Source organism: Saccostrea echinata, unplaced genomic scaffold, assembly GCF_033153115.1.
Source record: "Saccostrea echinata isolate AGI-Se365-2 ecotype Australia unplaced genomic scaffold, CSIRO_AGI_Sech_v1 ptg000025l, whole genome shotgun sequence".
NCBI lineage: Eukaryota > Metazoa > Mollusca > Bivalvia > Ostreida > Ostreidae > Saccostrea > Saccostrea echinata.
In genome coordinates, this window is record NW_026889774.1 from 8,878,360 (window position 1) to 8,894,559 (window position 16,200).

General features: G+C 31.6%; 1 protein-coding gene across 1 annotated transcript; it reads left to right on the forward strand.

Moving 5' to 3' along the window:
* Positions 1 to 5,526: 5,526 nt before the first annotated feature.
* LOC133191949 (ceramide phosphoethanolamine synthase-like) lies at positions 5,527 to 14,634 on the forward strand. Its single transcript, XM_061327728.1, has 5 exons — positions 5,527 to 5,601; positions 8,539 to 9,503; positions 9,669 to 9,791; positions 10,202 to 10,282; positions 11,641 to 14,634. Exons 2-5 carry the CDS (start codon positions 8,712 to 8,714, stop codon positions 11,662 to 11,664), a joined length of 1,020 nt encoding a protein of 339 aa, XP_061183712.1. The 5' UTR covers positions 5,527 to 5,601; positions 8,539 to 8,711; the 3' UTR covers positions 11,665 to 14,634.
* The last annotated feature ends 1,566 nt before the right edge of the window (positions 14,635 to 16,200 follow it).

Below are 16,200 nucleotides of genomic sequence, written 5' to 3' on the forward strand. Positions count from 1 at the left end.
TTCTCTACTTTCTTCAATATAATGGAATATGGGTACCTGTAAAGTACGAAAAGAAACGACTAGAAAATAAATTGAAAAACAAAACAAAAAAGAATATAAAAATGGGAATTAATTACAAAGTGAGTAAAATACTGTAAATTTCAATTTATTGGAATTTGGTTCAAGGGGCAGATCACTCTAACTGCAGAAAAATATCATAGAATCGGAACTTTTTAGTGTGCAATGTAGAGAGGGTTCTTAAAAAATTTATTTGCAGATGTAAATGTGGCATGAGGAGGGTTTATGGACAATTGTTTATATTTTTTTCATATACTGAAATACTTTTCAAACTTTTACAACTTTCCATAAGTGAAAAGGGGGGAATTTACGTAGTTAATAAGTATATTTTTGTTTAAAAAAAGTGGGAGAGGGGTTAAGTTGTTAATGTACGTTTAACGAAGGGGGGGGGGGCAATCCAACTTCTTTGTAAAATTGTTCATAGTGTTAAGGAAACAACATTACTCACAGAAAAAGTTCTCATTAAATGGTAGTCTTATGCAGTTAGAGTGATCTGCCTTTGATTTAATTAATATAAATCTACCGTAAATTTGAAATAGATTTAAAATTCTTAAATTTATTATTTTCTTCTTTTTTTTTAAAAAATATTCTTTTATTATTTTGATTTCTAATAATTAATTATCTCCCCTTGAAAGGGATGTGGCACTTCATTTGAACAAACTTGAATTCCTTTTACAGTGTTGTCCATAAGAATTGAAATAGCAGTGGACATTAAATAAGTAGAAGGGGGTTTGGGGTTTCTCCCGCAACAGGGGATTGATGGGGAATACCAGAATAACCGAGGGGGGGATTACATCATTATAGGCGGGGAAATTCCCAGGTCTTAGGAACAACCCTGTCTTTACCAAAGGATGCTTTGTGGCAAGTTTGGTTAAGACTGAGTCCGTTGTTCTGAGGAAGATGTTGAAAATGTTAAAAGTTTAATACCTGAAGGATGCACTAACATAATATGACTAGCGCCAGACAAAATGCGATCAGGAAAGCTCATTTAACCTTAAGCTTTCAGCTCAAAAGAGCTATTAAGTGATCGTACTTATACAACATAAATGAATACATGTACATACAAACTTGATCAGAGAAGTAACTGAGCTTCTGGCTCAGGTGATATAATAATATAACCTATCTTTTTAAAGAACTTAAGTAGTAAAGAGGAATATAACATTTGTATTAATTGTTATCATAAATAGTTAAATATACATGTCCATGTCTCGAATTTACGAAAGCACATTGAACTTCAAACTTTCGTGAATAGACGCATAACTTACGCTTTATAATGCAAACTTTCGCGAATACACGCAAAACACCGCGTTATAAACCTTTCGCGAAACGCGAAACATTCTTTGTATAGAGTTATGTCAAACAGGATTCATAATAAGAACAACGAAGGAAGAATTTGATATTTATGCTTCAAATTAATGCCGTTAACATCGCATTCAAAGGATAATGCTTTAATGTTATGGTGATCTGTCCTTAAATTAGATGTAGAACAGAATAATATCGAAATAAACAAATGTCAATATATGAATTTTATTTTACAGTGAAATTTCTCCCCCCCCCCCCCCCCCAATCGGCCGACAGAAATCTTAAAATCCTTTAAAATAAATTCTCACTAAACAGGCCACCCCTGAAAACCGGACACCGACCACTTTTACAAAAACAAAAGTTAAGAAATGTATACCGGTCACTTATTCATACTGCAACAAGCTAATATAACTGTCATTGGCCAGAGGAGAAGTGATATTTAAAACATCTTTCTCCTTATGTCATCATTTGACTATTTACAACCTAGATAAAGGGTTTATCAGTATAATTAACAAACATGTGCAACTGATTTACATGGTTGGGTATGATTAAGAATCTCAGTATATATATCATTATTACAAAATGGTCTTGAATTTCCACATTCCAGTATTCAGTTTTTGTTTTTGTTTTTGTTTTTTTTTGAAGAAATGAATAACCAGATAGAGGGGTATAATAAAAGGTTTTATTTCTATATTATATTTTTCTTGCAAGACATGAGCTTCTGGGAGCTTGATTGACCAGCCAAAAACAAAAAAATAAAATAAACAACTTAGTTAAAGCAATGTGAGCTGTATTTTTGAGAATTTTATTTTGCTGTTAAAATGAGTTATTATGATGACTTTATATGTAATTTACGCCTTTATGATCAATAAGACTAATATAAAGTATTAAATTGTTTCAGAAGAAAGACTTCTGTACAATGAATTGTATAGTATTATATAAGAATTCAATATTGTACAGGACGACAATAATGTAATTTTGCTCCAATCAAAGCTTATAAATATTCTTCCATCGCAAATATGAACAACAGAAGTTTATAAATGTTCTTTTTTTCCTGTCAGAAAAATATTTAATTAAGATTTCACAACAAAAATTTCCGACTTCAAAGTTGCAGCTCATATTGCTTAAAAAAAAATCTGTGACAAGCAAACAGAAAATTTTAAAAAAGAGGAAAATTGTCCAAACTTAAAAATCCTATTTTGTAAAGGGGTGTTACATTAACATAGGATGATTGACTTTTACTATATTGCAATAAAAGTGTGTGTGTGTGTGTGTGTGGGGGGGGGGGGGGGGGCTTTCAATGATTTTTTACACTAAATTCAGAGAAAACATTATGTTCGGAAAAAAGGGGCTAGCCCCCTGCCCCGTTCCCCAATAAGGCTGCATGCCTTTGTAATTCCCTAGTAGATATACTACTAAAGTTCAGCTTGAGGGAAAGTATGGACTGAAGGGACTCATACCCGTTGTTTAGTTGCAATCCTATGTGATGTTCAATGGACCGGCATAAGCCTAGATGGGAATGGATGGCAAGATTTCCGATGGCACGGAGGGCTTGCCCCCCCCCCCAATAATTTTGCCGATATATAGATAACATATTATAGAAACCCTAAATAAAAACGTCTGATGACCTTTTTTTCGCTTGTCAAGAAATTTTTGTTAGTTGATAGTGCCCCCTCAACTGAAAATATATGACTGTGCCCCCCCCCCTCCCCATCTGAAATTGCTTCCTACGGGCCTGCAACAAGTTGATCACCCCACATGATGGGCGGGAACAGCGTGCAGGCAGAGAGGATCCGTAAGTACAAAATATAAACCGGGTATATATATTTTAATTCATCGTCATTCTATGAGGTACGCGCTGTTCTAGACGATACAGCCACATATTTTATTCATTTGGAGTTTTGAAATATCTTTATATAGCTGACAGGTATAAGTGAAAAATAAAGAAGTGTGTCACTCGTCAGCTTTTGAGAAAAGGTTGATCAAAGCAAAAAAACACAAAATTACCAATTATTACAATGTATTTAGTTCCTACGAAAGACTATTGAGCTCATTTTCGTAGATTAAAAAAATATATTTTTCGCGTTATAACGCGAAACTTTCGCGAATAAACGCGGAACTTTCGCGTTATAACGCGTAACTTTCGCGAATAAACGCGTAACTTTCGAGTTATAACGCGAAACTTTCGCGTTATAACGCGAAACTTTCCCTGTAAAACAGAGACATTTGCATAAGTCTACAGTTTGTTTTACTTTTTAATGATCTAGTTTATTCATTACAGTGAAAAACGAAAGACTACTTTGAACTTGGATTATCACGAGCTGAAATTTTATGTTTTCTCGCCATTGAATGTGTCTTTCCTCTTTCTAAATCTTTTTTGCCGTCACATTTTGTCTTTCTCAATGCTGTTCAAGTGTAGAAGCGTATAGTAGAGGAGCGAAAATACAAGTCTAATTTTAATTAGATTGAACACTCTATACAGAATTTGAAATAAAAGATCTCAGAAAATTGACAACAATGAGGTAAATTTGTATGTCACGGAACAATTGTGTCACATCACATGAGTAACCTAATGTGAAAATTGGATGACAAATATTCGTATCAAATATTTCATCTCCGATAGACTCACTGAAGAAATACAACATTGTATTTTAAGGCTGCACCATTTGGTCATACCATTACTTACGAAAACATTGACAACTTATTCAAAGAAAGCAACGAGTGGAGATCTTCCTGAGAAAAAAAAATTAGTCTACAGAATTTCTTGGATTCAACAAGTGAAAAACAAGAAAATCTTTAAAGGAATATTCATTTAATTAATTAGTAGGGTTTTGAGATGCAAATTCAACACTAATCTATCCATTTCTCGCATTAATTCTCTTTTACATCTTCAGAAGAAATGTCATTTATAAATTCATAGAAGTCCCCCTCTGCGTTCATGTTTTTTATCTGTCAGTCAAGATCACAGGTTCCTGAGTAACATGACTATATATGTATAATTTCGCGTTATAATGCGAAAGTCTCCCGTTTATTCGCGAAAGTTACGCGTTTATTCGCGAAAGTTTCGCGTTATATCGCGAAAATTACGCGTTTATTCGCGAAAGTTTCGCGTTATAACGCGAAAGTTACGCGTTTATTCGCGAAAGTTTCGCGTTATAACGCGAAAAATATATTTTTGTTACCTACGAAAATGAGCTCAATGGGCTTTCGTAAGTTCCATAACATTTGAATAAATGATACAAAATGTACACCAATCAATTAAAACCTTCTCACAAAATTGACTAGAAATAAGATTTTTGAAGGGCTATTTCTTGTGGTGGAAGCATATTTGGAAGAAAATTCTTTAAATCATTCAATGTTGGAACTTTGCCCTTCATATATATTTATGGTAATACTCTTAGAAATTTTATGTTATTATAGGCATGCAATGAATTTTCAAGGGCGGATATAGAGGGAAAGTATTGGGAATCCAGACCCCCTGGAATTATCAGAGTTTTATGTAAGTGTATATATATAATGAAAAAAATGACCTTGGACCCCCCCCCCCCCAAGAAACACAGACCCTTCTTAAAATGGTAAGGAGAGTAATATATCTGAGGAAATTGACCTAGTATCTTTTACCCTCCCCACTCCCACACACCCACACCCACACACCCTCACACACACGAAATAGGTTTTTCAGGTTTGGGCAAGTTGTTTACATTTTTTAAGCTTAAAAAAAAATCCAGAGTCTGACATTTGTAAGAGTTGATATGGAACCCCTCCCCCGGAAAAAAAAATTCTGGATCTTCCCCTGAATATTCATTCATATTAGGTTTCAAATTATATTTTCATAACAAATTTTACATATTTTCCAACATACTTTGCCAAAAATCGCAAAGTAAAGGTAAAATTAACTTTGTTTTAAAATTCCGATTTTGACCAATGCCTCAAAATTTATACATCACTGGTCCAGATTTATTTCATTTTTAAAATAACACGAATCAGCACTAAAGTCATTAAAAGTTTGATATAGGAAATACATGTATTTCATTGTCTGTTATATAGATTTTTAATGCCCAAAAGGCATTCTACATGTACTAGCGCACAATATTCCATAATAATTTATGAGTATTGCATATTACGACTCCATTCATGTACAACTTATTGTGTTGTGCGCATGCGTCTAGAAGAGATTGTCATAGGTGAGTTCACGCACCGAAATTATTACGTCGAATATCTATTGTGTGATGGACGTGAAAGGTAAGTAGGATCTAGTTTCAGTTTCTACCTTTTGTATTCTTTATAATTTTTTACACAGTGTAGTGTATTTGTCATTCAAAATAGCTACAGTAGGCTTTCTTGCAACAAAAAACGGACATGAACCGGTGTATATTTATAATCAGCTGACGGTTTGTCACGGTAGACGTTTCATTTCTACTTCATTTGAATGTAAATGCTGTGAACATTCGTACATTTTTTTTTTACATCAAACGTTTTAACTTTTTCTGTTGTGTCTGTCTTCATTAATCATTAGAGTGCGTTTTATTGGGAAAAGCTATGTATGGTTTATTTGCATTGTGCTAAAATATTGTAAACATACTATCAAGTATCTTTCTGTGCTGTAACACTATGGAAACCCCCGAAATATATATAAGCATTTTTGACATGTTTAAACATCACAGAATTTATCAGTGCAGAAATTAGAGAGAATAGGTTTAAAATTAGGATATTTATACAAGAGCTAGATCAAGTAATGTGTACTGAATTGGTGTATGTAACGTTCAGGTGTTTCTTAAAAATTACCTTTTCCTATCTCGTTTACCTTGAAGCTATTTTGAAAAGGAAGCTTTGATGGATATCTTAATTTAATGTTAATTTTTTTTTTTTTTTGCATTATAAAAAACATATGACCTGATGACAGTGGCATGTGATAAAAGTAAACTGCATGATGGCCAAAATTAAGTAAAAGTAATTAAGTTACTATAATCATGATGGTATTTGTCATATTCAAACCAAAAATATTCTTTTATTATAAGAATGTAATGAAAATCAGGTTCTTGCTTGAATCTGTGAGACAAACAAGGCAGTATAGGAATTTGAAGAGTTGTCCGTTTTCTCCTTTTTGATTCAAGATTTGCATAAGGACATGAAGATAAAGGTTGATATCCTAGTAATTATGAATATGTCAAGGAAATGAATTTAACCTTTTTGCACTGTAGGTTGAAATGGTGATTTTCTTGCATGTAAACTTTCAAACATAAAAAAATATGATTTGAGCTTCCTTCCACATAATGTTTTAGTTAGTTAGTTTTTTATAAAGTAAACAAATATTTCAGTGTGTATATTCTTTGAAATTTAAGGTATGATTTAATTGTCCTCCAAAAATATAAATGAAGGATAAAGTATGTCAAGAATAAGTGATGGCATTTTGGACACTCAACAGATAGGAATCTTTGGATGTTTTTTGAAAAAAAAAAGAATTTGACATTAAGTGTACATACACTTAGACCCCCCTCCCCTGAACATTAGAAACCTGTGAAATACATGATATTAAGATTTATTTTTCATAATCAATAATTGGCAAACACACATGATACTTGTAGTTTGAAATTTCTAACATTTTATGGAGGACATGAATTTGTGCATGTTATGAGTCTCTTTATAAAGAAAACAAAAATGAAGTTTTTCTCAGTCAATATCGATATTTTTCAGGCGAATATCAAACCATATTCACCAACAAAAGAGTCCATAATCATGATAATTATATATTGTTTAATAGTACAACAATTTTTTCATCAATATTTCCAACTTCTGTTATTATTTTCAACTTAAAATTCTCAATGGACAGGGTACAGGACTTTATACCAAAAAGGTCAATTAAGCCCTTATAAGTGATATGTCAAATTGGGTACTTTCAAAAGTGTCATAATTGTACGAAAACTGTCGCTGAAGAAGAGTGAGAGAGAGATATCTACAGATCACTTAATGGATTATTTAAACACATAATTTCTAACACTTTCTCACTCGGCGTTTAGAAACTAGTAGTGCTTTGATACCTTTCAGTGAAATTCTTAACTATTCTTACATGTTCGTAATCATGGAATTAATTTTCTTGTGATTGATGAGGGAATTTGAGCATTAATACTTCAGATCTGAATGGCACAGGTGAATAGTCATTTTGATAGATAGTGTGACACATTTACTTTGTTTACGTGATATTGACAAAAGTTAAAATCCAACCATGAATCAGGGAAACCTTCGAATTTCGAAATGGAAGGATTGTCTTTGTTGACAAACAAGGCACAATTACTGAACAAAATGCCTGTGGAATTAATGATTTGAAGTAAACAATTTAAATGGCATGTTCAGGCGTACCTGCTGACCACAGCAAGACATCTTTTGTTTTGTGATTTAAAATCACCTGAATCAGGTATTTACCTGTTAGTTGTCCAGAAGAATGTAAAATAGCCTGTTTATAATGCAAACATTGACTTGAAAGATCTCTATAGATTAGATCCTATTTTTTTCCCAATTTTTAGCCAAATCAAGACACTGCCTATCATCAGGAATTTGTTGATTATATTACAGACTGCACAGTTCTATACAAGTGCCTTGACATTAGGGGGAGTAAGGAAAACAATAGTATAATGTTACTAACAGCTTATTAACTGGTAATTATATTCATTAAATATTTAATTAATAGGTGATTTATCAGACATTTACTTGATATCATAGTGTCTTGCAGACGTTAATTGATACTGAGGATCTTGTTTGATTCATTTTCCCTGATAAAGTTCCTAAGAGGGTGATTTTTTTCCCCTTTATGTTATGTAGGCCAAGTGCAATAGGTTGTGTCCTTGTACATTACACTCAAGTGTTGATAAACTTAGAAAACTGAACTTGTGTGTATGACACATCTGTCTCATACAGTACAAGTGCACATTTTATATGAGATAAATCTGTAAAATATAAGCCCTTTCCATGAAGTAACTTTACATATTCATAGCTTTAGATGCACACACCTGCATGCTTGTGACATTGGTCTTCTTTTAGAATTATGATAGATAACACATTTTTGGAAACCATACATATTTTATTTTCAGCATGAGTCATGTAGGTCTTCCTCATTTTATTATCTATCAATGAACATATTGCAATGATACTTATTGATTTCTCATGTATGGGATTTTTTTTTAGGAGCTTAAGCATCAACACAGGAATAGGAAACGTTCAGCATTTCACTAATGGAAGGATTCTTTGTAATGGAATGACAAGATTCTTTGAGTTAGACACGTTTGATGGGACTTTGAAATGTGAAACCTTTCGTAGCTGTGTCTTTAATCTGTGATTTGAAGCTTTACGGAGTCAAAATGTTTTCCTACATGATGCAGTCCCTAAAATCGGACCGAGGGTGTTACTTTATTTTGGGACTGCTGCTCTTTTTATACATCATCATAATGGATATTATTCTATACTGCTCTCTTCAAAATACTACACTAATTGATCAAAAACATGAGGGGTCGTACTCTCCTTTCTCGCCCCTCTCGGCCAAGTTGCTCATGAGTGATCCCATTCAACATTACATCATCAATCCAACGTCAGAACGCTTTGATGAAATTACCAGATTCAGCAAGATTTTCTATTTTATCTCACCAAATATGATCAGTTTTACCCATCTTTTTCTTGCTTTGGTGGCAGCAAAGTTTGTCTCCTCCGACTCTCTCAGAACTAGAAGAATTGGGGTACTGGTCTACGAGTTTAGAACCTGGCTAGACAGTTTAGATGGGGTGGTTTTTCGCAGTCATAAAAACCAGCAGCATGAATATAAGTCCCATCATGATAGTTGGGGATTTTTCATCGATGCTGGATGTGATATCACAGGAGGAGTCATTTTCTCTTTTGGAGTTTTATTTTATTTATTCAAAATGTCGCCGTCCTTTTTCAATAAGTACAAGGAGGAAGGCAGTGCCACATTACCTCTTACTAAAGCAGAAAATGGCTATAGTAGTGGGGAGAAAACCAATGGGAAACCCAGCAAGAAAATGATTTTTTGGAAATGCCTGTGCTTTGGGATGCAAGTGTTTTTCTCTTCAGGAACTTGGGACAAGCGGGTAGAGCAGTACGGCGACATTTATGCAACAAAGTTAGACGCGCAAAAAACCGTGAGTGTGAAATATTAATTACAGGACATACCTGATAATATAATTACTGACAATGGGACATTGCCTTCATTAATATATAATAGTGGCGTTCAATACATTGTCTGCATTAATATGTAATTGGCGTTGATTACATTTTCTCAGTATTAAAATGTCATTATATTGTAGGTGAGGCAAACAGCATCATTGCATTCATTGAGCACATGGCTGATTCTGTATGTTTGGCGGTATATTGATGGCCAGGCTCTGTTACAAATGTACTGTCTGGTTATATTTATGGACAAAGTCTGGGTAAGATAATATGATATCATCTTACTGCACTGTTGTTGGACATGATGAAACCTTCCAATACCAGTGCAATGGCATTGTGCATTGCAGCAAGCATGTACAAGTATATATTGACTATATAACACTCAGTTCTTTGGCATATTTAGATATATACAGAGAAAGAACATGAATACATGATTGCCTCTTAATCGAGGAACAATTAATGCATATTACAACCCATATTGTTTAAAAATTTCAGCAGTTGCTTTTATGTGTATTTTAAAAAAAGGTTACTTTTTTAAATACTAGTTTATAATACTAGTTATTCTCGAAGTTTTGTCAGAGTATGTAAAGGATTTTTATTAAGGTGTTTTCAAGATATAATAGTTTATTTTTTGTTTAAAATCTAAAAACTAGACTTTCCTTTTTTTCAGGAGTTCCTGAATTTTGTTCAGTATGTTGGATTTGGTGTAATTTTGTTTATCAATGTCATCTCAGAAATACATCTTCGACGTGTAAGTACATGATACAAATAACGAACTTTAGCTATACATACATTTTTTAAATGTTTTGGGTTTTTTTTTTCTTGTGTGAAGGACAATTAAGTTTGGCACATTTAAGGCAGTGATGTTCAGAAACCTATCAGTTCACATCACATTTAAATATACGTACAATCTCAAGATCAAATGTATTCTTCCTTTTTCCCTATAGTAAGTGATATTATTCATGCTAATCATTTTAATCAGTAATGTTAGGTACAAAAAAGGATAAAAAATAAAAACAAAGAAATTTAGTCACTGTTGACATCATTCTTAATCTTTGTTCATTTTTAAAATTATAGTAACTGAATACCATGTCAAACACTGTTGCAAAAATACTTCCAAAATACTATTTAGATTTACACTGCTCATTATTAGAGACTTTAAGGAAAACCAGTAATAATCAGATTTGGCCATATTCTATGTAATAAGCAGATTTGTGCACATTCCATTGTATGTGTGTCTGGTTTATACAACCCTTTATCATTTTCTACTAGCTCTGATTGTTACACATTAAGTACACAATGGAAAGAAAAATGTTTAGGAAACTTGTACATAAGTGCATATATAGAGTTTAAATAAAAGTGGACTGAGTGAGAGAAAAAAAATAAGTGATTTCTAAATTAATTTGGAGAATGATTTTTTTTTTAAAATGAGCAACAAGGATTTGAAACAAATTACCATTTGTCTAAAATCATTTATTTCCACTTAAAGTAATAAATTGTACTTGATTTTTTAATGAAAAACACAAAAAAAAGAAAAAAAAAACCCTGCCAACTTATCTAATGTTTAATCATTGTAAATTATGCAGAGTTATGTTGTTGAATTGTGTTATGAATATGATATATGTAAACATTTTGATGAATTGTGCCCATACTTCACTTTTCTCATAAGGGAGATATAAAATTGACAGAGGTTTTTTTGTGACAATGCAGAGCCTTGGTATTCATTATGTATGTGTATTTTTTTTTACCTTGAATTCTTTTCATCTTTTCATATTTTTTCAACATGTTCAATGTCAAAAACCCTTAAGGCTCACCTTAGCTAATGGCTATAGGAAGTTGAGCCATACACTTGATTTTACTTCACTGTATAAGGAAATTGATTTATAAAATCCACCACTACAGTACAGCGTGGCTATAAATGTTTTTAATCCAGAAAATTATCCTAGTTCACACAATTTTTTGTAAAATTTTACATACAATGCCCATCAGTAATTCAATATGACAGGAGATATGATTATATTTTAGGCTTCTAAAATATTACAAGTTTGTAAGATTATGAGTAAAGTTGCAAGTCACTATAGAATGATTTCTTTTTTTCTCATTCTACAGGTCAGAGATTATATAGGGCTCTGAATAAGGGATGTCGTCAGTACAGTTCCTGGAAAAAAAAATGCATTCTGCTGATAAAGTTAGTTTTAAATACTTTGACTAGACTGAAAACGTATGATTATGTATGCTTTTTTTCCTTTTCCTTGTAAAACTTGTATTTTTGTGATATCATTATAATGTTTGTGTATGTATTGGTGCTGAAATGACAGGGACCCTTTTCTTGGATTTTAATCTTTTTTTTTTCATTGATTAACAGAGCAACCTAAAAGTAAAGAGTTTCTCTATAGTAATCTTACTTGGTTCTTTAAATCACGTTAAAATAATTCTAAAATTCATCTAAACTGAGAAGCAAAAATTAGACAAAATTTTTTATGATAATTGTTGTAAACATTATTGTGAAATGATCCATGTCTGGATTTTACTTCTGTGTGACAAAGAGATATCTGACTGATTCATTTTATGTAGTTTTTTTTTTCCTTTTCATATAGGGATAACAATTTTGTTACTGCTCCCTTTATACTTTGCTGGTCATAATGTATGCTAATCCCTGTTCATTATTCATCTGTTGCCAGATGTATTGGGCTTTACCTTGTGTTTTTGATACATGCAGCAGATTTACTCCACCATCATTGAAAAAAAGAAGTGCAAATATTGATGATATTTTGAATTCCAAAGTTGATATTTGTTAACTGAATTTATGTGAATAATAAACACATATATATTTTTGCACTCTGTCAGTTCCACAAGAATGGTGAAATTGTCGAAGTTTATTTCTTTTTATATATTAAGCTGAAATTTTTGCAAGCATATTTATTTATATTCTCATTTTTGCACGTTCATGAAGTTGCTAGATTTATTGGAAGGCTGCAATCTGTTGCACATATTTTTTTAATGAACACCTACATGTATGCTGCTTACATGTGTCATAAATTTTTCATTCCATTATATATTATCAGCAAGGATTAGTTTAAAAAAAAAAAAAAAGGAAAAAATTCATCATTTTTCAGCAGTACCTCAACCAACCAATAAAAAAAAACTAAAAAAAAGAAAGATTGATTGAAATAGAGTCAAGTTTGCACATAAAGAGCAAGGTTCACTTAGGGCTTTTATTGGCCCTGTGAATTTCTGAAAAATCAAAACGTACGTTTTAGTTGACACATTAAATATCACTTTGACCTTTGGTGACTGCATATCTACTGAAGATATTGTAATTTTCATGCTAGTCCATGAATTATGTTATGAATTGTGTTATTCTTCCCTAATCCTGAAAATATCTTCAAAAACGGCCAAAAAATAAAGTTGCATTTCAATATTTGGTATAGAGCCCAACCTTTTGATCCACAACGTGCAATTATATAATGAAAGAACTTCTTTTAAGATTATGAAATATATTTATTTTTTGAATGAAGGGGTGGGCTCATATTTAAATTCTTTGCTGAAGGTACTAAAAAATACCTGTTTTCTGCAAAATTCAAGAAAATAGCAATTTTACAAAGCTTTAAATATCGGTGCCTGGACTCTCAAAGAAAGCTTTGTTAGAGAAAATAAAAGCACCAAGTCTCTACTTTGTATGGGTGTTTAAAATTGGACAAAGGGTCTTGACCTATTAATTGGTACATTGACAGGACCATTCTATGGATAAAGTGAATCTAGCTCTTTAGAAGTGAGAACATTGAAAATAAACTAAGAAATTGTTCATGTATTTGTATATATATAGTCTTAAATATATCAGTGCATAGATTTGAAGTATGCATTTTTTTCTTCTGTCAGATCAGTGACCATCCAGAATTCCTCTTTTTTCCTGGATGAAACTTTTTTAAACAATCAAAATTAGAGGCAAGTGGGAAAAAAATGCATCTGGCAATTATAACTGCAGCCCATTCCAACACAGTACATTTCAAGTGGCATTATATACCTCAAATGTAGTCATGTTTGAGTAGTATTTTTGTGTGCATGCATGTATTTGATTTAAAAGAAAGTAGAGTCAGTTATAGATATAAGATTATTATAGTTTAGATACAGAATGCATATTTGTATGTAGCACCCATTGAGTGAATGCATAGTCATGTTTACAAGTACAGGAGTAAATCTATTTAATAGCTGCTTAATTTTTAATGTTACTTTGTAAATATTTTGTTTCACCAAAGTTCACTTTAAAAAAAAGGATAATATGTAAACGTGATGAAGGAGATACATTCTTAAATCAGAATCCGTCAAATTAATCCAATTATGAAAATGAAGTTCAAGTTAACTCCCAGACAGAAAGAGTCAAAAGAGACCATACTGAAATTGTAAATCTGCTTCTTGATAAGAATTCTTTTTTGATTAAGAAATGAGACCATATAGCCATATAATGACCTCAACTCAAAAGTCATATTCCCAAGGAAGTAGTTTGAGTATTTGACTTGAAAACTTGTTAAAAATCTTGATATGAACAGTTTTTATCCTGATCTTGTATTTTCTTGAAAGTTTCATTTTCAAAATCAAAGTAGGCCAGTCTGAATTTTTGTCTAAATTTTGACTGATATTTCTTTAACCTATGCATGCATACATGTATTTGGGTCATATTCTGTTCATGACAAATATTATGCTTTTCTTATTAACAACATCATCAACAATAGAAAATGTCTTTTTTGTAAAGGTCTAGCAACACATTCCCATTGTCAAGTTTGCCGGATAACTTTAACATTTCAATTTAATGTCAGATATTACTTTCAATGCCCATAATTTTACATGCAATGTGCAAAAGAGAAGCATCCATCAGTTTTCTGTTTGTCTTGCTTTATCATGTTGATTTCATTCATTTTGAAAGCTTTAATTGTAGGGGAACAAGAGTTTTCTTTATCCAAGTTTGATTTACATGTATAAAATATATAATCTTTGTTATTTTTTTTCAATGGACTATATATTTTTCTGCTGTATGATCTATAGAAGTAGATTTCTTTATATATATATATATATATTAGTGCTGAAAGATGGATTCATCCATATATTTTTCCAAACTTTTCATTTAATAAAATAATATTTTACTTAGGTTTGGCTGAACATATTCAAATTTTTTTTCATGTATGTTGCTTGTATAAAAGGAGAGTTCTTTTATTTACTGCAGTGAAGTTAGAAGAATGTCTTTTTAGTGAATATTTATCTTTCTGTAATATTTCACTACTGCTTGTCTAAAGCAGGTAAATGCTTTTCAGCATTCGTGAGCATAGAGGTTATAAATTTAAAAGTTTCCCCAAAAATATGTATTACATGTACTAAAATAAAATTATATTCATATTTAAAATGAACTTTTGATGAATTAATATTTTCTTCATATCATTTAAATACATGGCAAAATAAGCATAGATTTCGGTTTTAGAGTTCCAAGTTACCTAAATTTTTTTTCTTTACATATCTGTAATCTGAATTAAGGTACAAGTGTATTACTTTTTTTTTTGAGGGATCATGTATGGTATATGTACATATAATTTATAGAGCATATCTCTGGGTTTTTTTTTTTTTTAAACTTCAATTTCAACTTCCATCCAGAATCAAAAGTTATTCTCAATTGTAGTGAAGTCAGAGAATACGTAGTAGTCATTTATTAGTCAGGTATATTTGTGCAGATTAAAAGAAAATGAGGTGCATGTAATTGAGTGGTGTTTAACATTTAGAGTGTGATAAAACACATACAAAATCAAAGGATTGTTGTGAATGGAGGATTTTTACTGTTTATAGTCAGTGTAGCTAATTAGTTCAGAGAAAAAAATGTAGTATGTAGTAGTGTTATGTAGTTTATTTCAACTTTTGCAGGGTAGCTTTAACCTTCACTGTTAAACTGTTTAAGTTACAATGTACTAGGGTTCATCTGAGAATGTTTACACAAGAGGTAATGCTGTGAAAATCTGTGATCATATTTTCTTTGTTGCTGAACTTTAAACAGCTTCTAGATTTTTCATAATTTATATATTTATATGAGCTGCATTTTTTAAAATTATGTTCTAAAGCTTGTAATTGATGGAAAAAATGCTAGGCATTTCACAAGATATAATCTTAAGGTTTAAAACAAAGAACATGGGAGATAAGGTATAGATTTTGCTTATACATGTACCTTATGTTTATTGCAATGTTTTTATCACAAATAAGGTGTAACATTATGCAAAATAATATTTTAATGTGTTGAATTCTTCAGGAAAAAAACATTGATAGTGAAAGGGAATGAAAATGCATTAATGGGTTGTGCTGAGATTGACTTGTAGGATAAAAATTCTGACAGAGTTTTGATCAGTCAGACTAACACCTGTATAAAGTACTGGTATTTAAATCTTGTCCGTGGAAAGGTCTTTAGACAGCTGGACTTACAGCATTTTGTTGAAATGTACAAATTTTGTGATGATTAAGTGATAATTCTTGCCTTAAATATCCAGTCATAGGCATTATCCATGGCTTTCCCCCCCATGTTCTTTATTTTATCAGTATAGTGGCTTATTATTATTGTTTCCCCTTTGTTAACCTTATTTGATTTATATATAGATGATTAAAAATGTTTTATTTCTCTAGCCGTAAATTAAATTATGA

What these genes read in the sequence shown, in the direction of transcription:
- LOC133191949 (XM_061327728.1), top strand. Translation starts at nt 8,712, where the DNA reads ATGTTTTCCTACATGATGCAGTCCCTAAAATCGGACCGAGGGTGTTAC. An exon ending in AGTTAGACGCGCAAAAAACC is followed by an intron (nt 9,504 to 9,668) that starts GTGAGTGTGAAA and finishes ATTATATTGTAG; the next exon opens with GTGAGGCAAACAGCATCATT. An exon ending in CAGAAATACATCTTCGACGT is followed by an intron (nt 10,283 to 11,640) that starts GTAAGTACATGA and finishes CTCATTCTACAG; the next exon opens with GTCAGAGATTATATAGGGCT.